General features: G+C 47.1%; 1 protein-coding gene across 2 annotated transcripts; it reads left to right on the forward strand.

Moving 5' to 3' along the window:
* On the forward strand, window positions 1-27,119 carry NT5M (5',3'-nucleotidase, mitochondrial). 2 transcript variants are annotated; one of them, XM_037019613.2, is made up of 5 exons: window positions 1-409; window positions 3,475-3,575; window positions 4,755-4,815; window positions 24,930-25,062; window positions 26,375-27,119. In XM_037019613.2, the coding sequence occupies exons 1-5, from the start codon at window positions 140-142 to the stop codon at window positions 26,515-26,517; spliced, it is 708 nt and encodes a 235-aa protein (XP_036875508.1). In that variant the 5' UTR covers window positions 1-139; the 3' UTR covers window positions 26,518-27,119. The 2 variants fall into 2 exon arrangements, with proteins under 2 accessions (XP_036875508.1, XP_036875509.1); XM_037019614.2 differs by having other exon boundaries at window positions 24,930-25,044; window positions 26,375-27,115.

The following is a 27,119-nucleotide window of genomic DNA, read 5'->3' on the forward strand; positions in this document are numbered from 1 at the left end:
CGCGCCGCAACCTCGCTCTGGGGCGGAACCTGCGCGCCCGCGCCCCCTGCACGCCTCGCGCGCCCCTGCCGGCAGGCTTTTGGCTCCGGGCGGTTATGTCTCCCCGCCCGGCGTCCGGGGCGAGCGACCGCGCGGGGCCATGATCCGGGTTGGCGGCTGGTGTGCGCGGCGGCCGCGCGGCGCGGCGGGCCCGGCGGGGCGACGCTGGGCGTCCGGCGGGCGTGTGGGCCGGGCGGGCGGCCGCTCCCTGCGGGTGCTGGTGGACATGGACGGCGTGCTGGCCGACTTCGAGGGCGGCTTTCTCAGGAAGTTCCGCGCGCGCTTTCCCGACCAGCCCTTCATCGCGCTGGAGGACCGGCGCGGCTTCTGGGTGTCGGAGCAGTATGGCCGCCTGCAGCCCGGGCTGAGCGTGAGCATCCCCCGGCCCGGCCCCCGGGCGCCGCCGTTCCCGCCCCGCGCCCCGCCGAGCCCGGGGCCGGGAGCCCGCGCGACCTTGGGTGGGTCTCGCCCGGAGCCGCGGGGCGCCCCGCTTGTAAGGCAGGGTCCTTGGGAGGTCTGAGGGCGCAGCGCCGCGCTCACTAACCGTCATGGGCGGCTTATCAAAATTCAGGGAACTGAGGCGGAACATACCGCTCTCCGTCCTCAGCTGACTTTAAAATTTTTGGTGTATTTGGCCTCAAGTTTTTTATTATTTTTTTTAATAAAATAAGCGTTACAAGTAAAGTCCTCTTTGATCCCTACCACAATCACATTCCCATTTCTTCATCCTCATGAATTTAATGAGTGTCTTTACTGTTCTTTTTTGCCCTTTTCCATGGAAAGCGTTTCTCCCCCTGGTATTTCAGGCCCAGAGGGGTTGACTGACTTTCTGGACAACACACAGCGAGGCAGTGGTCCAGGCAGGCTGGGGTCGATTTCTTGGCTTACCCTTGCTCTACTGGCCCTGCTGAACAGCCGGGCTCACTACCTCCCCTCCCCCAGTGCTCTGCTCTGAGTCCATGATGGATGGAGGGGAAGTATCCAGGCATGTTTATAGACAAATAGCTCGCTTTGTAAATTTAAACTGTTCCTTGAAAGGAACGGTATGTTGCCATGCACAAATTTAGAGAGGCTGGGTGTTCTCTGGCATCCCTCAGCTGTCCACTTAAGACAGCCAGAGGATTTGGTGACGACGATGATGCTGTTAGAGCCTGTTTTGCAGCTGTAGGTTGCCGGCATCCTCTCAAGGTAGATACTGCTGTCTCCATTTTGCAGGTGAGGAAATGCCCCCAGTCACATGGATAGTAAAGGCCTCAGCCAGGATCCAGACCCAAGTGTGTCTGCCTTCCAAGCACAGTCAGCTTTCCCCACCTGAAAGTCCTGTTCCCTGTCCTGCCTCCAACAAGTGACTTGACTTTAAAAAGCTACCTCAACATAATTTGGTTTGTGGAGAGGCAGGTGTTAAAAAGGAAATCAAATACCGTTTCTAATCATTAACACCAGGCATTCAGAAGGTGACTTTCTCAGAGCTCTGTGTGCTGACTTACCAGCTCTGATACCTAATTAAAAACTTTAAAGCAGAGAAAACATCTTAGTAATTTTTGCAGCCTCAGTAACATACTCCCCTGCTGTGTGTGTGTGTTCATTCATAAACAGCGCACAATATTGACACCTTATTTCCTATCAGCACTTCTTCCCAGCAGTGTGTTAAGGTGATGAAGCCCACCCCCACCTCTGAAAAGGACGGTGGCTTTTCTACTCCTTTGTACAGATGTGCTGACTCTGGGTCTAAGTGCAGGAATCACCATTTTCTAAGTAGAGGCAAAGGAACTGAGCTCCTGGGACACAAAGAAGGGTGCTCTGAGAGTAAATCTGATGTCCTCTGCTGGGAACACTGCAGCAAGTGACATTGTAATCACTGAACACATGCCCTTCATCCCCAGCAAGCTCACAGCAGGACATCCCTGGATCTCCCCTTGGCCAAGTGGGCCTAGCATCTCTGATTAGAAACAACCAGCTGGCCAGTCTGGCTTACATATATAGCATTTCTACCTTACAAAACACGTTGCTATCCAAATTCTTTTGACCTTGACATTGCTCTGAAGCAAGCAGGGCAGAGGTGGGAGGCGAAGCTCATGTTAACTGACTTAGAATCTACTGTTCGGACAGTTGAGGAACAGCCCACAGAGAGGAAGTCCCTTGACTGGAGCTTCAGAGCAGTTAATGAAGGAGGGAGGGAGGGTCACTGGGTGCTGACTGTGGAGGTGAGGCAGTTAACCCAGGGTCACACAGCAAGGGCCAGGCCTGACTCCTCCACAGAGTGAATGGAAACCCCTCCACACTGCTTCCATGTGAGTCAGAAACTCTGAATTCAAGTTGTAGCAATGTCACCCATAAGTGGCCCTGAAAAACTATGAGTCTCAATTTCCTCATCTGTAAACTGGGGATAGTAATTCTTGCACCCTGTGGAATGTGAGGGTCAAACAGGAGAGAACATACATAAGCAATAAGCACTCATTTGCTAACCCTGTGTAGCTGAGAAGAGTATATTGCCAGTGTGACTGCAGTACACCCTGCCCATGACGTGGTGGCAGCCCTTGTTCTGGAGTGCACGCTCCTCCCCTGGCACAGGCACTTCCTGTACTGTGCACGTGGGACTTAGGTTCTTACTTTTCAGCCCCTGGGATCTTTCTCCCTTGTCACTTCCCCCTCACCCTGGCCCTGGAAAGCTGTGGGATTCTGCAGACTTGATATTAGCCTAGTGTGGCAGGTGGGAGATGGGGTTCTACCCTCAGCAATGCCACTCTTTTGTTGTGTGACATTGGGTAAATCCCTTCCCTATTTTAAGGCTTGATTTTTCTCATATATAATGTTAGGTTCTGGGTTTTTGGTTTTTAAGCTTTAAAAGTAGCAGGATACTTCTTTCTAAACAAAGTATTAACACCCTAAACACAAAAAAACAGACAAAAGAGCTGCTCTGGTTATGTGGGTGAGAAGCCCGGACTCTGCCCAGCTGGCCTCCTGCCTGCCTCTCAGCCCCTTCTCCTGCATGGCACAGCTGTGCTCCCAGGATCTCTGGGTTCCTCCAGCTCTTGAATTTCAGGACGCTAGTGCCACAGCATGATCTGGCCCACCCTAAGAGCCTCTGTGATGCCTCTGGCAATTAAAATCAAGCACATACGTGGTTCATGATGACTGACCTTTGGTTTCAGATGGCTGCATCCATGCATCTAGCAGAGCAGTCTTCAGAATCTACAGCTCCTGGTACCTGAGCTGGTCTCTGCTGCATCCTTGCAGAACGGGAGGGGCTGGAATGTGCACAAGCTCCCTGTTATCTGCACCCCCACCCTCATGTGTCCTTGGGTGTGTTTGGGGAGGGAATGTGGCAGGCCCACCCTCTTCTTGTCAGTAGCCCTATCTGCTGCAACATCCTCTCTGGGGGAGGAGGGGGGCAATGTGCTGAATGCCCTGCAAGTTACCTGCCTATTTTCTCAGGAGAAGGCCATCAGCATATGGGAGTCAGAGAACTTCTTTTTTGACCTCGAGCCTCTCCCAGGGGCTGTGGAAGCTGTGAAGCAGATGGCCAACCTCAAAAAGTAAGTGTCTTCCTGCCATTACTCCTTCTCTTTTGCTTCTGCTCCCCCTACCCCGCCTCCCTCCCTCCCTCCCTCCCTGCCTCACCCCTGCTGTGCTTGTTTCATAGTCACTGGACCTTAGGTAAAAGCCTAGCTGAATAAAACAGACTCATTTTGCAGGGTATTAAGATGTCTCAATGCAGCAGCTTGAACAAATATTGAGTCTAAGTTGATCTGGTTAGCTGGGTGTTGGAAGTTCATTTTTTCCACAAATATCTGAGAACTGACTGACTGTTAGATACTGCTGGACACCAGTGATACAGAAATGAACAAAACATGGTCCTTGCCCTATGGAGTTTATAGTTCCCCTAGAGAGCAGATGTGATAAGTGCTGGGAAGAAAAAGAGTAAGGTGTACAGGGTATAATAGGAGGTCTCACAGGAGAGGGTTGTGAGGAAGCAGGAACACTGTGTGGTGTTTGTTTTGTGCTAATGCAGTGTTTGGTCCTGTGAGCAGAAGCCCTTCCCGCTAGCCACCGCACACCCCCACTGAAATCCATCAGCCCTTACCCACAGTGTGCTGCCCTGAGGACTTCACCCTCAACTGCCTCATTGAGATGCCGTTCACCTGCCATACACCCACCTAAAGCGTACAATTCACTGGCTGTCAGTACATTCACAGAGCTGTGCGGCCATCGCCATAGCCAGTCCCAGAGCATTCTCAGCACTCCTAGAAGCTGTGTGCCCACCGGCAGGCGCGTACCTGTTCCCGCCCGCTCCGTCCGGCTCCGGGCCACCACTCCACTCTCTGTCTCTTTGGATTTGCTTATCCTGGGCATTTCATAAAATATGTGGTCTTGTGGGGCTGGCTTCCCTCACTCAGCATGTCATCCACACTGCAGCACAAATCAGTACTTCATTGCTGAATAACATTCCGTTGTACAGATATACCATATTTTGTCACCCATTCATCAGTTGACAGACATTTGGGTCCGGCCATGTAGAACTGCTGTACGTCAGATGCCAACCGCTGAGCTGGTTGCCTGGGATGGGGTGGGTCACATGTGGCTGCTCAGGGCGGTGGACAGGGCAGATGTCTGGTATAGAGAGCAGCTCGGGGCACTGGTTTTCCTGCTCAGTTAGCAGGTAGTGAAGCCGCGAGGGTGCGAGCTGTTCACTCACTCTGCCTCCCTTCCTGCAGCACTGATGTCTTCATCTGCACGACCCCCATCAAGATGTACAAGTACTGTCCCTATGAGAAGGTAAGACACACAGTTTGCTTGGAGAGGGCCTGATGCTCTGTGTCTTCTCACCTTTGCCCCACGTGTAGCAGGTGAGGGGTGCTGGTGCTCAGCATGCCCAGTGGGAAGGGCACAGACCCTCAGTGCAGCTGCTGGCGGTTTCTGTCTCTTCTCTTGTGACCGCTCCTGTCTCTGCGCCAGGGTCTCCTCTCCCAAAGACCTTCAGTCACACTTGTCTGAAATCCTGTGACATTCTCTGCATGGAGCCTGGTGAAGACGCCAGCTTCCCTGGGAAGGCTGACCATCCTCGCATTAGTGAAGTGTCATCTGTAAAGGATGGGACAAGGAGAGAGAAGGTCAGGGGAGGGTCTGGAGGCGATCCAAACCCAAATATGAGGGCACATGAATTTATTTACATGAAAATTCTTACAAAGATGAAACAGTTAAGTTGCATTTTGCTGTACACTCTATCATCTTTATTGAAAAGAAATAGAATTATGTAAAACTGTGACTTTTCTAGACTTTGAGAACCTGTGGTTGCTGAACTCATAGGAGCGGTCTGTTGTCCAGGAGGCAGGCATTCCCTCCAGAGGTGGGTTCAGGGCCTGGCACCTCCCACCGGGGAAGTCAGAGCAGCCTTCGCAAGTCCAGGAAGGCAGGATTAGGAGCCCAGGACCCCCTGCTCAGGGGGCTTGGCACAGACCTTCAGGCAGGAGTTCTGTCTTCACATGACCTGTCCTCTCTCCAGCTCCACATGAGAAACAAAATGTACAAGCCAGCCAACGTAAGTGGCCTCTGTGTGCTTTAAAAGGCATGGGAGCTCACACTTGCTGCGCGATAATGATGGTGATGTGCGAGGCCACCCCTTCACTCCATGCTTACGGCACGCCGTTCTGGGGTGTCCCTCTCCGCTTTGGACGGTAGTTTGGTTAAATGACTTACTTGCCATCAGTGAGTGTGGGATCAGGACTGGAGGCCAGGTCCGCTGTTCCTCGTGGAACAGTGATCCAGGGCTGGGTTCCCAGACCAGTGGGACCTGTGTCCTGGACACTTGAGTGGGTCTTCTCTGGCCCCTCCCAAGACCTTCTGAACCAGAACCTCTGGGAGCAGCCCCGTGTGCTTTGACAAGCCCTCCGGGTGCACCCTTACGTTTGAGACCCACAGTGTTTCCACTGCGGCCATAGTTGGGTGGTGAGGGTGGTTGACCATACTGCAGTAAGTTGGGGAAGGTGACTCATTGAGCACCTTTGCGCCTGCCATCCCCGCCTACCGTCAGCCCAGGACTCGCCTCGGAGCTCCCGACAGCTCAGACCTGACGTGTGTCCCTTGGGTGGTGAAGTCCCCACCCTGTGTCTGTCCCTCTCAGTACTGCCTACCGGCCTGTCAGGCTGCATGTCTGGGCGCTTTCCTGGTGGTGCCATTCTCATACCCCTCGGATCCAGCGCGTCAGCGAGTATTTCCTGCCAAGAGTTTGACATCTGGGTTCTCCCTCTCTGTCGCACCCCCTTAGCATCTCATCCCAGGACCACTGAGGTGGCCTCCTAACCTGTGTGTTCATTTCAGCCCCACCCAGAGCCAGAGGAGTCTTGCACAGAGTCAATGATGCCAGCCCCTGTTAAAAGCCTTCTAATGGCTTCCCACTGCACTTAAAAATAGTCATACACAATGAGTACACACTCCTCACCCTAAGCTGCGAGGCCTCACCTGGCTGTCCCTTTTGCCTCTTATGTTCCCAACCTCCGCCCCCGTGGCGCCCCACACCCCAGTCCTGCACACCCATGGCGTCCTGCTCTCCTGTCCTCGGCCGCTGTGGCGCCTTACACTCCGGTCCTCCACGCCCACGGTGCCGTGTGCCCCTGTCCTCCACCTCCGTGGCACCCCACACCCCGGTCCTACATGTCCGTGGCGCCCCATACTCCTGTTCGTGAGTTGCCAGGTGTTCTTGCTTTGTGTGCTTCCATGTGCTGGGCCTTCTGTAGGCCTGGTTTCTCCTCACCCACTGGGCCTTGCTCAGCTGGCCTCCCACCCTAACTCCTGACCAGATCGAAGTCTATTCTTTCCCTACCTCACTGCTTCTTCTCTCAGTTCCTGGCTTCCCATATAACACTAACTGAAGTGGGTTTCTTTGTCTGCCTGGTTCCCTCTCTCTTCCACTGGACTGGAGACCCCTGAGGAAGGGGCTACATCTGCCCTCCCTGCCGCTGACCCCAGCCAGGTGCGGGGCCTGGGTCACTGTGACACTAAGTACTTGCTCTTGGGTGAATAGATTCATTTGTTTAATAGTTATCACACACATTTTGGTAACAATGTTTACCATTTCTTGGGCACCTTTAATATGCCAGGCACTATACTTTTTTTTGGCAATCTGATTATTTATTTATTTATTTAAGGTATCATTGATGTACACTCTTATGCAGATTTCACAAGAAAAACAATGTGGTTATTACATTCACCCTTATTATCGAGCCCTCCCCCAGCCATAGCCCTTTGCAGTCACTGCCCATCAGTGTAGTAAGATTGCCAGACACTATCCTTTTATTATCATTTTGAAGGCTTACAGCAGCTACCTGTGGAATAGAAACTCTTCTGACCTCACAGCTGAGGAAAAGCTGAAAGAGGTGAGGCAGCTCATCTGCTGGACCTAATGATCATGCAGGCCCGGGCTCGGTCCCGATCTATGCACCGGCGCCCATGCCCTCAGCTGGAGAGGGCCCGGACTCCCAGAACATGGAAGAAGAGGAGGATGTCACTTAGGACTCTTTAGTCTTAAGCAACTTTAATATACATCTGGCTAACTTAAACAAAAGTAGAATTTGATTTGAAGATATTGGTTTGCTCAGAAAATCAAAGGAAGATGTGCAGAAGAGGGCCTTAGACATGTGCCTTGAGAGCCGCAGTGAGCAGACGGACTCAGACACATGTCTGCAGAATGCCAGCATCTGTTCATTCATGGTGCGTGGGTTCCTCGGTCCAAGATTCACCAGGAAAGAGGCTTACCAGCTAAGCTTGGGCCACATGCCTGATCCTTGGCCAGGGGAGAATGGGCATCCTGACTGATGTCCCATTAAGGGGGAGGGGTGGCTTTTCAGAGAAAAAATGAGGCGCTGTTGCCAGAGGAAAGGTTGGATGATGGTGGGTGCCTTGACTATGACAAAGGAAAAAGGGTGACATAAGCCCCTGGCTACAATCTTAGCACCTAGTGGCAGAAATACTGTTAATATTTTGATGTGTTTTTGTAGTTCTTCTTTGATGCCAGTTTCTAGTATTTCTTTAATAAAGTACACATATTTTAACAAATCTTAAATCTCATATGGTTTAGTATCCTTTTTCTACCTAATGTATTTTTAGCCTTTTTTCATCACTAAATATTCTTCGAAAATGTGATTGCTCACAGCTGTTGTCATCTTGTAAATAAATCTTTGTATGATTATGTCCATAGTGTTAATTCCAAGAAATAGAATTCCTGGGTCCCACAGGAGAGGTAGATTGTGACACACACCACAGGGAGCATATATTGTTACGTCTGTGCTGGCAGTGGGCAGAGCACCGCCCAAACGGGGCCAGGCTGGGCCATGTACGGTCGATCAGTGCAGGGAACAGGACTCTGAACGAAGACATGAAGATGGGAAAATGGGGAGTGTGTTTGAGGAAGTCTGGGTGAATTATGTTCACTGGTGTCTGTAGGGCCTGGCTAAAATGTGGGGTTGGCTCAGAGGTGAGGCTTAGAACCTCACCCCCACTGTTTTGAGAGAAATCTTCTGCATCCGTGGATGTTTTGTTGCCCTTGTCTAGCTTGGATTAATACTTAGTCTACAGGCACACACCTGATCATCTACATTTGCCCTCTTATAGCACTAAACTATGTTTTCTACCTTTATCTTGCATCTACCTACCACTTCAGCATTTTATAAAAATAATAATAATAATAATAAGGGAGAAATGTGGGATTCACATATAAATCAAGTATAAAAATCAAACGAATATTCATATTTGACCTGATTGTTTATAGTTCATAATGCGTGATCAAAACCGAAAGTTTCTGTGATGACTGCCCTTGCACTGTTCATCATGTAAGAACTTATTCACTATGTAAGAATTTGTTCATCACATAAGAACTTGTTCGTTATGCTTCAGAAGATTGGAGACTGTTGAGAATTAGGCTTGGGGTTGATTAATGATTGTACATTGAGTCCCTATACAGAATTTTATTGTTGTTAACAACCATTTGATCAATAAATATGAGAGATACCCTCTCAAAAAAAACACAAACATGTGGGGTTGGCTGGGGCTGTGAGCTTGTCCTGTCTCCTAACACTGTCATGTTGATACCTCTCTCCTGGAACTAAGACAGAGGGGAAGGTGGGCTGACTCTGTCATGTGAGGACAGGAAAGGAAAAGAAGCTCTAGCCACCTCCTCTGCCCCTCTCTGCACCCCCCGTCCCTTGTAGATGGCACTGCTGCCATCCATCTGAGGTTGGGGGCACGTGGGTGTAATGGTTCCTGTGCCCTGTGCCTAGGGCGGAGTGAGTGTTGAAGGGCTGGGACCAGTCTCAGGACATTGTCTGCAGAGGTTGGGTATTTTGCCCCAGTGGCAGCCAAGGTTGGTGCTCAAAACCAGGCCTCTCACAGAATTCCTACCTCCACTCCTGCCCACCAGAGCAGCATCAGCTGTTGGCTTCAGAAGTGGGAGCCTTTCTCCTTAGCTGATTCTTCTCAAGACCCAATCAAAGGAGGGAAAACTAATTGCTATGAGCTCAACTTCTTTATCATATCTAGGGAGTCAAAGCTGGGTGACATCCAGGGTATCAGGACCTTCTTTCTGCCTGGAGCTTGCTGACATTTTAAACCTAAACTTGCTCCATACTAGCTAACTCATGGGCTGGTAGTATACGCAGGCAAGGGCTTTACCTGTAATGACCTGTTTAATCTTCACAGTAGCCCTTTGAAATAGGTAGTCTCATTATTCCCATTTTACAGATGAGGAAACCGAGGCAGAGGGGTCAAGGCACTTGCTCAAGGTCAGCAGCAAGAAATGTTGAGTCAGGCTCAGGCCACCTGGCTCCAGAGCCTGTGCTCTGAGCCTCTGTGCTGCACTGCCTCCCTTTTCTTAGGCCCCTTAAGTTGGAACTTAACTAGCATGAAACTACTATTCTTTCCCCAAGTAGAGATTAAAAAAATTCTGTGGTAAATTCCTCAAATTAAGGCATGACATTTTACTATTACTTCAACAAGGGGGATTAAATGAGATGCTTGGAATGTTATGGTGGTTAAACATTTCCACCCCTTAACTGAGCCTCTTTCCTGAACCTTAAATTTAAAAAGTCCATTTTTTTAAATTTAAGAAGATAAAAAATTAAATTCTATCATGTATTTCACATCTGCTCCCAGCATATGGGCCTCTTGTAAGACTTACACTAAAAGGCACATGACTTCCATTTGCGGCCAAGAGAAACCATAGGTTCTTTGGGGAGCAGTGGGAGAGCTGTGCTTCTGGCACCTCAAAGCCTGTGTCTGGTTGTACCTCCCGCTTTGTGTGCCACCCAGTAGTTTAAGGCTGAGGCTCATGGCATGTTTTGGCCCAACCCATATTTATAAAAATCTAGCTGTTCATGGTAATTGGCATAGGGTTTCTTTTTGGCACTAGATTTGTAAATATCTGAAATTAAATAGGTAATGGTTGCAAAACATAGTGGATTGCTGAAAAATCATGGAATCATAAACTTTAAATTGGTGAATTTTACAGTATGTGAGTTATATATCAAAAGCGACTATAAAGTGGAATAAAAGGAAACAGTCCTCAGTGGTATAAAAAAAAAGAATACACTAAGGAAAAGAGAGAGGACTCAAAGTCAGAAATGAAAGAGATGTTGTAACCGATACCACAGAAATACAAAGGATCGTAAGAGATTACTATGAATGATTATACACCAGCAAATTGGACAATAGAAGAAATGGATAAAGTCCTAGAAACAAACAACCTACCAAGACTAAAACATGATGAAATAGAAAATCTGAACTGACTGATTACAAACAAGGGGATTGTATTAGTAATCAACAACCTCCCTGCAAACAAAAGTCTGGGACAAATGGTGTCACTGGCGAATTCTCCCAAACAGTCAAGGAAGAATCAGTGCCAACCCTTCTCAAACTCTTTCATAAAATAGAAGGAGGAGGACTCTTCCAAACACATTCTATGAGGCAGCATTACTCTGAAACTAAAGACAAGGATGCCACAGAAAAAGAAGATCGGACACCAGTATCCCTGATGATCACAGATGCAAAAATTCTCAACAAAATAGCTGAATTAGAAAATACATCGAAAAGATCATCCAGCACCACCAAGTGGGATGCATTCCAGGGCTTGAAGGATGGTGCAACATTCATAAATCCATGTAATACAGCACATTAAGAAAAGGAAGGATAAAAAATCATAGGATCATCATTGTAGGTGCAGAAAAATCATTTAACAAAATTTAACACCCATTTATGATAAAAACTCTTAATAAAGCAGGCACAAAGGAAATGTACCTCAACATAATAAAGGCCATATATGTTAAACCCTCAGCTACCTCAATCTCAATGACGAAAAGCTGGAAGATTTTCCTCCAAGAGCAGGAACAAGATAAGAATGTTCATTCTCACCATTTTTATTCAACATAGTATTGGAAGTCCTAGGCAGAGCAATTAGGCAAGAAAAAAGAAATGGAAGTCATCTATATTGGAAAGCAAGAAGTTAAACTATCACCATTTGCAGATGACAGGATGTTATTATATATAGAAAACCCTACAAACTCCATCAAAAAACTGTTAGAGCTAATAACAGCAAAGTTGCAGGATATGAAACCAATATACAAGAATCTGTTGTGCTTCTTTATATTAATAACAAACTATAAGAGAAATTAAGAAAACAATCCCATTTACAATTGCATCAAAAGGAATAAAATACCTAAGGATAAATTTAACCAAGAAGGTGGAAGACCTGTATATTGAAAACTACATGACATTAGTGAAGGAAATTGAAGAAGACACAAATAAATGGAAAGATACTCTGTGTAGGAAGTAGGAAGAATTAATTTTTTAAAATGTCCATATACCCTAAACAATTTACAGACTCATTGCAATCCCAATCAAAATTCCAATGGTATTTTTCACAGAAATAGAACAAATAATTCTAAAATTTGTATGGAACCACAAAAGAGACTGCATGGCCAAAGCAATCTTGAGAAAGAAGAACAAAACTGAAGGCATCAAGGTCTCTGATTTCAAACTCTATTACAGAGCTATAGTAATTAAGGCAGCATGATTGGCATAAGAACAGACACACAGATCAATAGAACAGAATAGAGAACCCAGAAGTAAACCCATGCATATATGTTCAGTTAAATTACAATTAAAAAAGTCAAGAATATACAATGGGGAAAGGACAGTCTCTTCAGTAAATGGTGTTGGGAAAATTGGACAGCCACGTGTAAAAGAATGACTACTGGATTACTGTCTTACACCATACACAGAAATTAACTCAAAATGGATTAAAGACTTGAATATAACATCTGAAACCATAAAACTACTAGAACAAAATGTAGGTGGAGGTCTTGGTGGTGATTTTTTTAATCTGACACCAAAACAAAAGCAGTAAAAGCAAACATACACAAGTAGGACTGCATCAGATCAAAAAGCTTCTGCCCAGCAAAGGATGCTGTCCACAAAGTGAAAAGGCAGCCTACTGATGGGGAGAAAATAATTTCAAATCATGTCTTACAAGGAGCTAATATCCAAAAGACCTTATACAACTCAGTATCAAAAAACAAATAATCCAATTAAAACAGGACCTGAATGGACATTTTTCCAAAGAAGACATACAGATGGCCAACAGGCACATGGAAATATGTTCCACATCATCAGTCATCAGGGAGCTGCACATTAAAGCCAAAATGAGGCATCACTTTACAGCTATTGTAATGGCTCTTATAGCAGAAAAACCAAACAAGCAATAACAAGTGTTGGTGAGGATGTGGAGAAAGGGAACCCTCATATACTATTGGTGGGAATGTAAATTGGTGCAGCCACTATGGAAAATAGTATGGAGGTTCCTCATAAAATTAAAAATAGAACCATCATATGATCCAGCAATTTTACTTTTGGGTGTTCAAAGAAATAAAAACACTAACTTGGAAAGATATATGTACCCCTATGTTCTTTGCAGCATTATTTATAATAGCTAGGATTTAGAAACAACCTAAGTGTCTACTGACAGATGAATAGATAAATAAATTTTGGTACATGTATATAATGGAATGTATATAATGAAATATATATACATATATAACATGTAAATAATGTTGCCATCTGCAACAACATGGATGGACCTCCAGGGAGTATGCTAAATAAAATAAATCAGACAGAGAAAGACAAATACCATATAATCTTTTGCATATGTGGGATCTAAAAATCAAAATAAGATAAAAACCCAAGTTCATATATAGAGCATGGATTGGTAATTGCAAGAGGCAGGGGGTGGGTTTTGTTGTCTTGCTTTCAGTTTAAATAAACTGAGTAAAAACTAAAAAAAAAAAAACTGAACTGCAAGGAGAAGTAGTCAAATTCAGAATTGTTGGAGATGTTAATATTCCTGCCTTAATAACTGATAGGATAAATAGACAAAAGTAAGCCAGGATGTAGAAGCCTTGAACAGCATTGGCAGCCAGCTTGACTGAATTGACATTTATATAACACCCCACACAAAACCAGCAGATACCAGTTCTTGTCCATTGCACATGGGACCTTTAGCAAGATGGGCCATACGTAGGTAAGGGGGAAATACTAAAAACCACCGGACTGTACACTTTAAATTGGTGGATTTTATGTCATGTGAATTACACCTTTAAAAACTGGCTGTTCAAAAGGAAAAACTGAAGGAACAAAACAGCAGCAGAATTACAGAACCCAAAAATGGACTAACAGGTACCAAAGGGAAAGGAACTGGGGAGGATGGGTGGGCAGGGAGGGATAAGGGGGGGGAAGAAGAAGGGGGGTATTAAGATTAGCATGCGTGGGGGGGAGGGAGAAAGGGGAGGGTGGGCTGCACAACACAGAGAGGACAAGTAGTGACTCTACCACATTTTGCTAAGCTGATGGACAGTAACCGTAATGTGGTTGTTAGGGGGGACCTGATATAGGGGAGAGCATAGTAAACATAGTATTCTTCAGGTAAGTGTAGATTAAAAATTTAAAAAAAAAAAGAAAGAAAGAAAGAAAAGGGGGATTACTCCTTAACAGGATAAAACTATTGGTAAATCAAAGATCAACGCATGCTTTAAATATCCTTAATGTTGATCACTTAAAGGGTGTCAGATGATCAGCTATGGAGGTACTCTTTTCTGATAATATTCCTTTCTCTTAATTAAAAAAAAAAAAAAAAGCAGTTACTGTGTGCTGACCTCCAATGAGTTCTGCACAGTGGTATAGAGGGCATGTCAAAGTGTGGGCAAAGGGTCTGTTTGTTTCTACGCAGAAGATCAAGGCCTAGCTTGGATACCCAGAAAATGAACTAAGATACGATATGAGGAGGAACTTCCGGCATCAGCACTCTCTGGAGGACTTGTGCCGGGGGATGATCATCAAAAAGCCTCCACAGGGATCCGGACGATGCTGCGGATGTGGCTGCACCCAGCCCACCGTCTCCTGGACTTGCCATAAGAAGGAGGAGGGAGATGTCTAGGCTGGCATGTGCATACAGTGAGACAACGAATTTGACCGGATCTGTACTGTTGGAACTCAACCAGGAGTTGGGAGGGGTGCAAGTTGTAGCACCCCAAAATCTCATGACTATAGACTATCTATGGTTAAAAGAACATATGGGATGTGAACAGATCCCAGAAATGGGCTGCTTTAATTTGTCTGATGGTTCAAGTACAGTTGGACAATATCCATCATATCATAGATAAATTTTCACAAATGCCTAGGATGCCTAAATGGTTTTCTTGGCTTCACTGGAGATGGCTGGTAATTATAGATTTGCTTTGTTTATGTCACCGTATTCCTATTATGTTAATATGTGTGTGCAAATTAGTTAGTAGTTTAAAACCTATACATACTTAAGGTACTATACAAGAAGATATGTCAAAGAAATAATCAATCCTCCCAAGTTTCCTCATATGCTACATCTATAGCTTTTCTTCTTCCTTCCTAATTACAAACCTTAAATAGAATTCGTGCCTCATATCGAATTTACCGAGTATCATAATTCCTCCAGGTGGTAAAGATACCTCGAGACAAGTGCTGGGCATAGAAGCCACAGGGCATAAATCTGCAAAGAAGTAAAAAGCTAACCTTTGCAAACAATATGGCTTCTCTCTCACTTACCAACTTTACATTTCCCTGTATGGCCCCGGAAGATGACTGGTTAGCCAGAGACGGGTAAGATTCCTCAAGGGAGGAACAACCTAAGACAGGCACAGTCGCAGGGGGGCCATCAGGTGAGAATTTGGGGATCAACAGAGGTGAGGCTCAGAACCTCACCCCCCCTGCTTTGAGAGAAATCTTCTGCATCCGTGGATGTCTTGCTGCCCTTGTCTAGCCTGGATTAATACTTAGTCCATAGGCACACACCTGATCATCTGATCGTCTGCATTTGCCTTCTTACAGCACTAAACTATGTTTTCTACCTTTATCTTGCATCTACCTACCACTTCAGCATTTTATTAAAAATAAAAATAATAATAATAATAGGAGAAATGTGGGATCAACATATAAATCAAGTACAAAAATCAAACGAATATTCATATTTGACCTGATGGTTTATAGGTCATATTGCATGATCAAAACCGAAAGTTTCTGTGATGACTGCCCTTGTACTGTTCACCATGTAAGAATTTATTCACTATGTAAGAATTCGTTCACCATGTAAGAACTTGTTCGTTATGCTTCAGAAGATTGGAGACTGACGAGAATTAGGCTTGAGATGGATTAATGATTGTACATTGAGCGTTGACCCCCCTATACTGAATTTTATTGTTGTTAACAACCATTTGATCAATAAATATGAGAGATGCCCTCTCAAAAAAAAAAAAAAAAAAACTGGCTGTTCAGATGGCTGGTAATTCCAAAATTAATCCTATTCTTCTGCTTAGACGAGATCGTTTTATCATCTTCATAGGGATGCAGGGGAGGCATTGCAGGGGAGAGGGACTCCAGGGTCATGAGGCATGGCAGGGGAGGGATTTCAGGAGAGAGGCATGGAAAGGAGCTTGGAGGGTGAGTGGGGTATGAGTGGGGACCCTAGGAGGGTGGGGCTTGGGGTCAGGAGGTATGAGGCTGAATGGGCAGGCAGGGCTTTCAGGAACCAGGAGTGCGCACTTTAGGCCACAAGCTCCACAAGGCCTTTGGTGGGTTTTTAAGCAAAGCCATCCTAAATCCCGCTGTGTTTCTGAGTACCCGCCGTGTCCCTGTTGGGGGAGGTCGTCGGTGGAACTCTGTGAAGGCCCGGGTGCCTGCTGCAGTGATCCAGATGGGATACGATGAGGACCGAAACTGGGACATGACCAAGGTCCAGACGGGGTTAACAATTGCCATGGAGGTGACTTGAAAGACTTACACCGGTGGGAAACAGTGACACCCCGTAGAGAGCTGGCTGTGGACACAATAGGATGTTCTCTGAGAGCAAGAAGCTACACTGAACCTGGGCATGGATTACTTAACTTTATTGTAAAGAAATTATACTTGAAATTGATTTTTTCCTATTAGAATGATAAGCATTTAAAAATTATAACAACTAGCATTGGTAAATGTTTGGTGAAACCAGCATTTTCACATATGGATGATGGAAATAAACTGATTAAAGCTTCTGTTCAGCAATTTGGCAGAAATCTGAATAGCCTTTAAAAATCACCCTTACTACTATTTTATTTTTGCATCAGGCTTATTAAAATATATTTTAAAATCAATGAAATTGACCTCCTTAAAGGATACTCCCCACCACAATCAAGACAGAGAACATTTCCATCACCCCAAAAGGCTCCCTGGGGGCCCAGTGAAACTTAGGGAAGAATGGCCTCATACTTCTGGTAGGGGGAGGAAAAAAGTAACTAATTTTGAAGTACACCAGAATATTCTATTCTTAATAAGGCCTGCCCTCAAGAGAAACTTTTACTAGAGCTTACATTGCTGGGGTGTTATCAGAGCCCAGCCGGCCTGGCGGAGGGAAATACCCTGCCTAGCTGTCCTGTCCCACTTACGGAAGGAAAATCAGAAGCAATGGTGAAGCTACAGTCCTCAGTCCACAGGCTGAGACCCAACCACAGGGCTGGGGGAGTCTACCCCCCTCCCCCACCTCACCACCACAAACCGGAGGCCTGTTTACCGCAGTTCCTTTTACCCATATGAAACTGCATTCCACGTATTCCATGTGTGAATTCACAAGGAATATTAAAGGCAAACACAGCTTGAAGAGATAGAGTGAACATCAGAACCAAACATGGCAAGGTTAGAATTACCAGACCAGGAGTGTAAAACAACCACGATCAGTATGCTGAGAGCTCTACTGGAAAAAGTAGACAGAATACAAAAGCAGGTGGATAAGGTAAAAATTCTAAGAATAAAAAAGAAATGCTAGAGGTAAAGTGAAATGCAGAATGCCTTTAATGGGCTCATTATGTGGGCTGGACCCAGCTGAAGAATAATCTCTGTGCTTGAGGGTGTTTCAGTAGAAACTTCCAAAACTGAGAAGCAAAGAAAAAAGACCTGAAATAGAATATCAAGAGCCATGGACAACTACTAAAGGTATAACATATGCATAATAGGAGTGCCAGAAAGAGAAGAGAGGAACAGAAAACTACTTCAAGCAATAATTATGAGAATTTCCCCCAAATTAATGTCAGACACCAAGTAACAGATCTGGGAAGCTTAAAGAACACCAGGTACCATAAAGGCAAACCAAAATAGTACAAAACCCACACCTGTTCATGTCATATTCAGACTGCAGAAAATAAAATATAAAGATTCTTGAAAGAGGCCAGAGGGAAAAAGAAGCCTTACCTATAGTGGAACAAATTTAAGAATTATATACATTTATTGTATATTTATTTATATATATATATATATATAATTATGTATATGTACATATATATATGTATAATTATATACAGAATTATATATATATACAGCTTCTCAGAAACAATGCAAGCAAGAAGAGAGTAGAGTGAAATATTTAAAGCATTGAGAGAAAAAACCCACTGATCTACATTTTTTTACCCTGCGAAATTATCCTTCAGAAGTGAAGGGGAAATACAGCTGCTCTTGGACATACAATAGAGGAAGTTTATTGTCAGTAGACCTGCCTTGCAAGAAATGTTAAGAGAAGTTCTTCAGAGAGAAGGAAAATGATATAAACCAGAAACTCACATTTACCTAAGGAGAGAAAGAGCATCAGGGAAGAAATAAATGAAGCTGACTGTATCCTTACTGTTGTGAGGAAAACTGCAAAATGCTAATGAAAGAAATCAAAGAAGACCTAAAGAAATAGTGAGCTGTTCCATGTTCATGGGTAGAAAGGCTCAATATTGTCAAGATGTCAGTTCTTTCCATCTATAGATTCGATGCAATCCCAATCAGAGTCCCTGCAAGTTATTTTGTGGATATTGACAAACTAATTCTAAAGTTTTTTGGGGAAGCAAAAGACTCAAAACATCCAACATGATGTTGAAGGAGAACAAAGTTAGAGGACTCATACTACACATCTTCAGACTTACTGTAAAGTTACAGGAATCCAGACAGTGTGGTACTGGTGGGAGAATAGACAAGTACATTAATGGAAGAGGATAGAGAACCCAGAAATAGACCCACATAGATATAGTCAACTGATATGTGCAAAGGAATAAAGGCAACACAATGGAGCAAAAATGGTCTTTTCAACAAATGGTGTTGGAACAACTGCACATCCATGTGCAAAAAAATGAACCCATACACAGACCTCACACCCCTCACAAAAAACAGGTCACAGAGCTAAATGAAAAATGCAAAGCTGTGAAACTCCTAGAAGATAACATAGGAGAAAATCTAGAGGACCTTGGATAAGACAATGACCTCTTAGATTCAACACTGAAGGCATGATCTGTGAAAGAAATAATTGATAAGCTGGACTTCATTAAAATGAAAAAACTTATGTACTGAAAGAAACAATGTCAAGAGAATGAGAACATCAACCAAGGCACACCTGACAGAGGACTGTTATCTAAGGTGTACCAGGAACTCTTAAAACTCAACAATAAGAAAATGGGCAGCCTGATTAAGAAATCGTCTTATGACACAAGCACCCACCTCACCAAAGCAGACACACAGATAGTACGTCAGCACATGAAGAGACGCTCAATAGCAGATGTCATCAGGGAACCGCAGACTGAAACAGCAGTGAGACACCACCGCACACCTATCAGAGTGACCAGGATCCAGGGCAGACAGCCCCAAGCACTGGCGAGGCTGTGGGACAACAGGAATGCCCTTTCACTCTTTTTTGGGGTGCAAAAAAAATGAAAGCCACTTTGAAAGAGCCAGTTTGACAGTTTCTTACAAAACTAAATATACTCTTACCATGTGATCCACCAATCACATTCCTTGGTATTTATCCAAATGAGTTGAAAACATACGTCCACTCAAAAACCCGCACACAGGTTGCACAGCAGCTTCATACATGATTGCAAAACTCAGAAGCCAAATACCCTTCAATAGGTGAATGAATAAATAAATGGTGGTATACCCAGATACTGGAATATTATACAGCACTAAAAAGAATGAGCCATCAGGCCATGAAAGACATAGAGGAACCTAAATGCAGATACTAAGTGAAAGAAGCCAGTCAGAAGAAGCTACAAGACTGTATGATTCCACATATATAACATTCTAGAAGGCAAAACTGCAGTGACAGTAAAAGATCAGTGGTTGCCAGGGATTAGTGGGAGAGAGGGCTGAACAGGTGGAGAAGAGAGAATTTTTAGAGCAGTGAAACAATTCTGAATGGTACTATAGTGGTGGATACATGTCCTTACACATTTCTCCCAACCCATGGAATGTACAAAATGAAGAGTGAACCCTAATGTGATGGATTTAGGGTGATAATGATGTCAGTGTAGATTCATTGAATGTAACAAATGCATCTCTCTGTTGCAGAATGTCAATAATGGGGAGGTTGTGCGTGTTTGGAGACAGGAAGTATATGGAATCTCTGTACTCTATGCTCAAATATGCTGTGAACCTAAAACTACTCTAAAAAAATAAAGTCTATTTAAAAAAATAGTACACTTCATGTCCCTTTACAATCAGTCCTCCCCCACCTGTGGGCATTGTTTGTATGGGTGAACTGCTGATGTGCTCTGCATTTTACAGAATGCCACACAACAGAATCATACAGTATGCAGCCGCTTGTGTCTGGTTTTCACTTAGCATAATGCTTTCGAGATTTATCTATATTGTTGCATGTTATCAGTAGTTTATTCCTTTTTCTGGCTGAGTAGAATTCTGCCCTATGCTGCATCACAATCTGTTTATCCATTTGCCAACTGATGGACATTTGCATTGTTTCCAACTTTGGGCTTTGTGAATGAAGTCCCTGTAAACCTTCATGTCCATGTTTTTGGGTGGACACATGCTTTCGTTTCTCTGGGGTAAATGCCTCAAGTGGGACAGCTGGGCTTTATGGTAGGTGTGCATTTAACTTTTTGAGCAGCTGTCAGATGGAATCTGAGAGCAACTCTTGGGCTCAGGCCCCCAGCAGTGCCCCAGACCCTTTGCGCCCTGGCTTGTTCCTCGCGCTGTCAGCCCTTTAGGCACAGCTGTTCAGGCGGGTGCCTGGGGAGGCTCACTGTGACTGTAGTTTGCATTTCCCTCGTGTGGAGCATCTCTTATGTGTGCATTTGCCCTCTGTGTGCCTTCTTTGATGAAGTGTTCACATTTTTGGACTGTTTTCATTGGGTTGTTTGTCTAAATGTTGAGTTGTGAGAGTTCTTTACATATTCTTGATACAAGTCCTTTATGAGATAATGTGTCTGACACATATTTTCTCCCAGTCTATGGCTTGTCTCTCCATTTTCTTAACTGTGGCTTTTGAAGAGCAACATTATAAAATTTTAGCTTTTGTATTTAGGTTGCAATTCATCAAGTTAATTTTTATATATGGTAAGAGTTAAAAATAGAGGGGTGTGTGTGTGTGTGTGTTTTACCTATGGATGTCCAGCTGTCTTTCTGTTAGAAAGCTGTCCTTCCTCTGTTGAATTACCTTGGCACCTTTGGGTGTTTCTTAAATATAATCTGTTCCTTTTATCTAAATATCTATACTGTGCATATTACACTGTCTTGTTTACTGTAGTTTTATAACTCTTGAAAACATTGTGAGTGTTCTCTCTTCTTCATTTAAAAAATTGTCTTGGCTATTCTAGGTCCTTTGTGTTTCTATATAAATTTTGGAATCAGCTTGTCAATTTTACAAAAAGACTAGTAGGGATTTGATTGGTATTGCATCATTTCTGTGGAGCTTAACCCACAATGACTCTTCTGATCCATGAGCATTCATACATTCTCATTTATTTATATCTTTTACATTTTCTCTCAGCAATGTTTGGTAGTTTTTGGTGATCTTGCACATATTTTGTTAAATTTATCCCTTTTTTTTTGCATAGAGCCTATCTTTATTTTTTTTAATGTTTAAAGATTGTGGTAAAGCACATATATCATAAAATTTACTACATTCATCATTTCTAAGTGTCCAGTTAGCTTATTTCATATTTTTGGTGCTATCATAAACGGTATTGTTCACTTCAATATCCAAATATATAGAAATACAAGTGATTTTTGTATATTGGCCTTGTACCCTGCTACCTTGATAAACTTGCAGATTCAGGTAGCTTTTTTATATTACTCGGACTACTAAAGTTTATAGTAACATTTACTGAATTCTTACTATGTGGCAGACATTACTCTAATGTCATACGTAGATTTTATTTTATTTTATCCTACTGACACACTGTGGAGACCCTGAGTCTTAGAAGGCTTGTCCGAGGTCCTGCAGCACTGACCATCGGAACCACAGGTGAGGAGGGATAGACAGAAATCTAGAACCCTTGGCCCAGCTGCCTTGTACCGAGCTTTCAATGTAATGAGCGCCGTGCCAGGACTTCCATGTACATTCCCACTCAGTCCCCAATAGAGTCCCGTGACGGAGTACTGGTGCCCCTCTTTCACCACAGGGGGCCTGAGCAACCCACTGAGATAGGACTCGACTACCAGCACTGCCGCTTAGGAGAGTCGGCAGCCACAGTCACGGGCTGCCCCTGGGAGGGCCACTTGGCGGGGGCCCGGGGTGCGGGCTCTGGAGGCCCAGGTGGTATTGAACGGGGCTCTGCCACTTGCTGAACCTCTCTGAACCTCAGCTTCTTTATCTGCACAGAACCCATATGCCACTGTGACCCTTTGAAAACATAAATCTGAATCTAGTTGAGTCGTTTTCCTAAATCAATTTTGTTTGGAGTTGCTGTACTTGTGGTCTATAGACAGGTGCTAAGGCCAAGACAAGAGAAACAGAAATGAGGTCTGAGTGACTGGAGTTTCCGTGGCCATTTGGTTCAGATGTGGCCTCCAAGCATGTGGTTGGATTTCTTACCTTACAAAAGTATCAGTCCACAGTGAGCTGGAAATTTAAAGAAAGAACGGGTCCAGCTTTAACGGATGCTCTGTGGGCTTAGAATGAAGCCCTGTCTCTCTCCACCCCGGCCTGCAGGCCCACAGGACCTGGCCTGCCCACCGCCCCACTCTCCCTGCTGCTGCCCTGGCGCTCTGCCCTCCAGCCATGCCAATAAACACCACAGCATGTTCTTGCTGTAGCATGTTTGCTGTAACAAAGTTCCCCCTGTGTGGACAGTCCCAGGCCCTTATCACCAGGCTCTGCCCTGTCACAGTCCTGACGCAGCCGTCCCTTCTCAGGGAGGCCTTCTGTTGCCAGCCCTGTTAGCGTCTTGTGTTCTTGCCCCCGAGCCTGGTCCTGCCTGACGTCGCCTGTCTACATGTGCTGTGTCTCCTCCCACTAGCGTGTGGGTCCCATGCAGCATCTCCCCAATTCCCTGTGGTGCTCAGTCAGTACTGGCTGCATGTCTGTGAATAAGGGCAATACTGCCACTTCAGAGGTTGTTGTGAGGCTGGAATGAGATGATGGGTGGAGGAGGAGTGCTGGGAGTGGGCCAGGCGCATCCTCGCCCTCACTAGGGGGGCGTGCAGGCAGTCAGCTCATGCACCATCCGCCCAGCTAGTGCGTGGTGACTCGGGCCTTGCTAAGCTCTTCTGTGAACCTGGTGGCACCTGTTATTTTATAATGGGTCTTTCTGAGAAGATGGCCAGCATAGTCATTTGCTTAGGGTCCTTCATCTTCTGGGGAAGGTCACTCAGGAGAAGGTCACTCAGAATTGGGCCAGAAAGGGGCAAAGGGGGCAGCCGGTCATCAGCAGGTAGCTGTGGGGCTGGCCCAGAACCAGAGCACTTCTCCCAAGGGCAGCGCCAGCTGAAACTGACCCGTTCACGTATTTTTCGTTTTGTCATTTAATTAGTGTTCATTGAGACATGGTCCCCAACCTCAGGGAATTAACTTGTGGTGGTGGAGGGGGGAGCTACATGTGGAACAAGCAATAGACAGATACATAGCTCCAAGTGTGGGCATCGCTGGGTCGGTCAGCATGTGAGCTGGGGAAGGCGGAGGGGTGAGAGCGTCAGAAGAGGCAGGAGCTGGCTGGGTGGGAAGGAGAGGCGTGTGCACATGTGTGTGTTCGTGTGTTCGTGTGTGTGTGTGCATGTGCCTGTCTGCCTGTGCGTGTGTACATGAAGGAACAGTGGCCGGAAGAGCTGCCATCAGGGAAAAGCATAACACAGGAAGGAACCTCAAGAAGATCCCTGTAAGTGGGTCGCAGAAACTGAGGGGACAGCCCCCATGGGAGCCCTGCAGCGTCGGGGCCCATGCGTCTCCTCTCGGCCTCACTAGCTGACAGCCTTCGCTGCTCCCAGCAGGGCTCCAGGGGGCTGCTGTGTGGCTCAGCACAGTGCCCTCACCCAGGAAGGAGCCATCCGCAGCAACAGAGCGCTCTTCCCTTCGGTGCGCCCATGGGGAGATGTGCAGGGCAGGGCCTGGGTGGAGCCGTGTGGCCAGGCTGTGGTAGGCCACGCGGAGCTCCCTCAGAGGCCTGGGCCCACACCTGCTGGGCTGCGGCCTCTGGTTGTCCTCACCAAGACCAGAGGAGGCTTTTGAGAAAAGCACATTGGATTCCCCCATTCAAAACCCATTCCTGATTCAAGTCCACAGTCCTGACAGGGTCTTTTGGTTATGGTGCTTGTTTGCAAACAGCAGGTGTTGGGAGACCGGTAGGGTGGGGCAGCCTGGAGCTCTGCAGGGGGCCTGCTGACCTCCATCCCTCAGGCTCCCTCAGCTGCCCTGGTCCGCATAGCCTGGCTGTGTCAGCTGGGGAGAGGAAGGAGGACCTGGAGGGCACAGCCAGCACCCATCCTCTGCTGTGGGAGGGCACCCCTGCCAGGACCACGTCCCGCAGAGAACCGGGGGTGGGGTGGAAGAGAGCTGGTGGCGGCAGAGGCCCCGTCTGCGTGGCCCACCTGGCCGAGTGCTCCCTACGCCAGGGCTCCCAGTTCACCACCAGCTCCCCGGATGCCTTCCCCTTTCTTAGAATCTCATACGCCGTCTGCTTGGGACACTCTCACTGATCCCGGGCGTGTTTGGTTTACGTGTGGCCTCCTGAAGAAAGCCCTCTGACTCACTGGGGATAGGACTTCAATGTACCTGTGAGCCCTGTCCCCGTTCTCCTTTGTCCCTAGAGGCCGACAGAGCCCATGCCCTAGGGAATCCTGGGCAGCATTCCTGGCACGGGGTTGGATGGATGGCGGAGGCCACCTGTCCTGAGCAGAGGGAGCTGTGCAGGACTGGAGCTGGGCGGGATGCAGACAAGTCACGCTGTCTCCCTGAGCACTGTCTCCCTGCTGCCAGCGGGATAATCACGTCTCCCTCGCGGGGCCCTCCTTTCCTGAGAATCCTGGCTGTGCCCCAGCTTGTGGTCTGTGCTCAGGTCTGATGGTGCGTTCTTCTCCCGTGCGTTGTTCAGTATGCCTGGGTGGAGAAGCACTTTGGCCCTGATTTTCTGGAGCAGATTGTGCTGGCCAGAGACAAGACTGTGGTATCCGCCGACCTTCTCATAGACGACCGGCCAGACATCACAGGCAAGTGGCCTGCGGCAGGTGAGGAGTGCAGAGGGCTGAGAGCTGCTGGGATTAACAGCCCTCGGGGCTGGGCTCCATGGCCCTGGTCCTAAGCGGTCCCCACTTAGTCACCAGGTATGTCCTCTGCTTCCAGCCTTGAGCCCAGTGCTGAGCCTCCTCCCTGTTGGGATGGCGAGGGCCTTCTGAGCATCTGGTCTCTGAAGGATGCCTCTGGGGGTGGCGAGAAGAGGGGGTGCCTTGGATGAGCCCCTTCACACCTCCAAGCCTCCCCTTCCTCTTATGAAGTAAGGGCAAGATTCTGGCTTCCAAACGTTTGTTTTTAGCAGCAGAACAATGTTTTTCCAAAAGCAATTTAGACTGAACCTAAGAGTTGAGAGAGGAAAGCACAGCTAATTCCTCTAGATGAAGGTGGTTGGGGGGCTGAATTTTGTCCCTTTTGCCTGAAGATGTTTCCCTCTCAACAAACAAACAAACCTTCAGCTGGCTTTAAAAAGGACGGGAAATTTCTAGTTGCTCTTGCTGAAAAGTGGGGTAGGAGGCCTCAGGCATGGCTGAAGCTAAGAGTTCAAACAGCGCCAGTCAGAACCCCACCCTTTCTCTCCTGGCTCTGCCCTGGTTTGCCTCTATACTCAGGCAGGCGCTCGCCTCTTGGCCGCTGTCAGGGGTTTCAGGGTTAAATACTATTCTTTCAGGCACCTCAGTGGGAAAATACAGAACATTTCTTCCCTAATGGCTTTGAAGCTGGCTTGGACACATGCTCATCTCTACTCTAATCACAGTGTCAGAGGGTGGAATCCATGGGTGGGCCCATCGCTGACCTCCCAAACCGTGCCGTTTCCCAGGGGTAATCTGAGCACAGCGCTGGGGGTGCGGGCTGTGAAGGGCCCAGAGACCTGCTCAGCCTTGTCTGCCGGTATGGGGAGCAGGGGAAAGGCCTGTGCAGGACGGCCAGGGGGCCAGGCTGTAACGGAGGGCCACTGCTCGTGTGGACATGAGGGACTAGAGTTCAGGGGTCTTGCAGGGCTATGCTACTAGCTGGTGAGCTGTGGTGCTGACGCGGGGCACTGCATGATGGCTGGGTGTGGGAGGGGGCGGGGCAGGCTGTCAGCAAGGCTCAGCCTCCTGTGGCGGTGGCAATGGTGACCACCGTGTTTACTGTTTGCTGCCTTAAGTGCTGTGTGTGGCCATGTCATTTAATCCTCGTGAACCCCCCACCCCACCATGAGACAGGTGCTACTTTATCGGCCTGAGGCTTCTTTGGGGTTGGTGTCCGGTGACCAAGCTCCGGGACTCATGACAGAGGACTGAAATGCTCCTTCTCTGCCCACAGGGGCTGAGCCAAACCCCAGCTGGGAGCACGTCCTGTTCACGGCCTGCCACAACCAGCATGTGCAGCTGCAGCCCCCCGGCCGCAGGCTGCGCTCGTGGGCCGACAACTGGAAGGCCATTCTGGACAGCAAGCGGCCCCGCTGAGCTGGACTGTGTTCTGAGCTCCTCTGTAGGGCCCCTGACCTCAGGGCTCCCAGCTGAGGGCCTGGGGGGCCCCTCAGACATGCCGGGCCCACTGCATGTCTCCTCCCTTTCCCAGCCCTGCCAGGCCTTAAACTGATCTCAGGGCAGGGCTGGCCCGTGGCCCTGGATAAGACATATGTGGCCAGGCTGTGCCGAGGCAGAGGCCACAGACAGTGGGGTAGCCGAGGGCGTTGTGCACAGTGCCAGTAGTCCTCCACGCCCCTCAGGGACGCCCCCTTGGACCCTGGGCTGGCCGAGGTGCTCCTGGTCTGAGAGGGTGCAGAACAGGGCGCAGGGCTGGGGGTGAGCCCCTCACTGCTCTGCCTTCCCAGTCAGTCCCACTAGTGCGCCCCGTGGATTCAGCAAACACTGGGAGCAGGCCATGACAGGCTCCGTGCTGGGGGCACCACCCCTGGCCCTGCCTGTGACCAGCTCAGAGGTTTCCAGTACCTCTGTCCCCGCTCAGGGCCCAGCAGAGTTAGTAGGGTTGAACATTGGTTGAAGGCATGAAAAATAAATGCTGTTTGTGTGTCACCCGAGGCTGTGGCCTCTTCCAGCCTGGC

The sequence above is a fragment of the Manis javanica genome, chromosome 4 (genome assembly GCF_040802235.1).
Source record: "Manis javanica isolate MJ-LG chromosome 4, MJ_LKY, whole genome shotgun sequence".
NCBI lineage: Eukaryota > Metazoa > Chordata > Mammalia > Pholidota > Manidae > Manis > Manis javanica.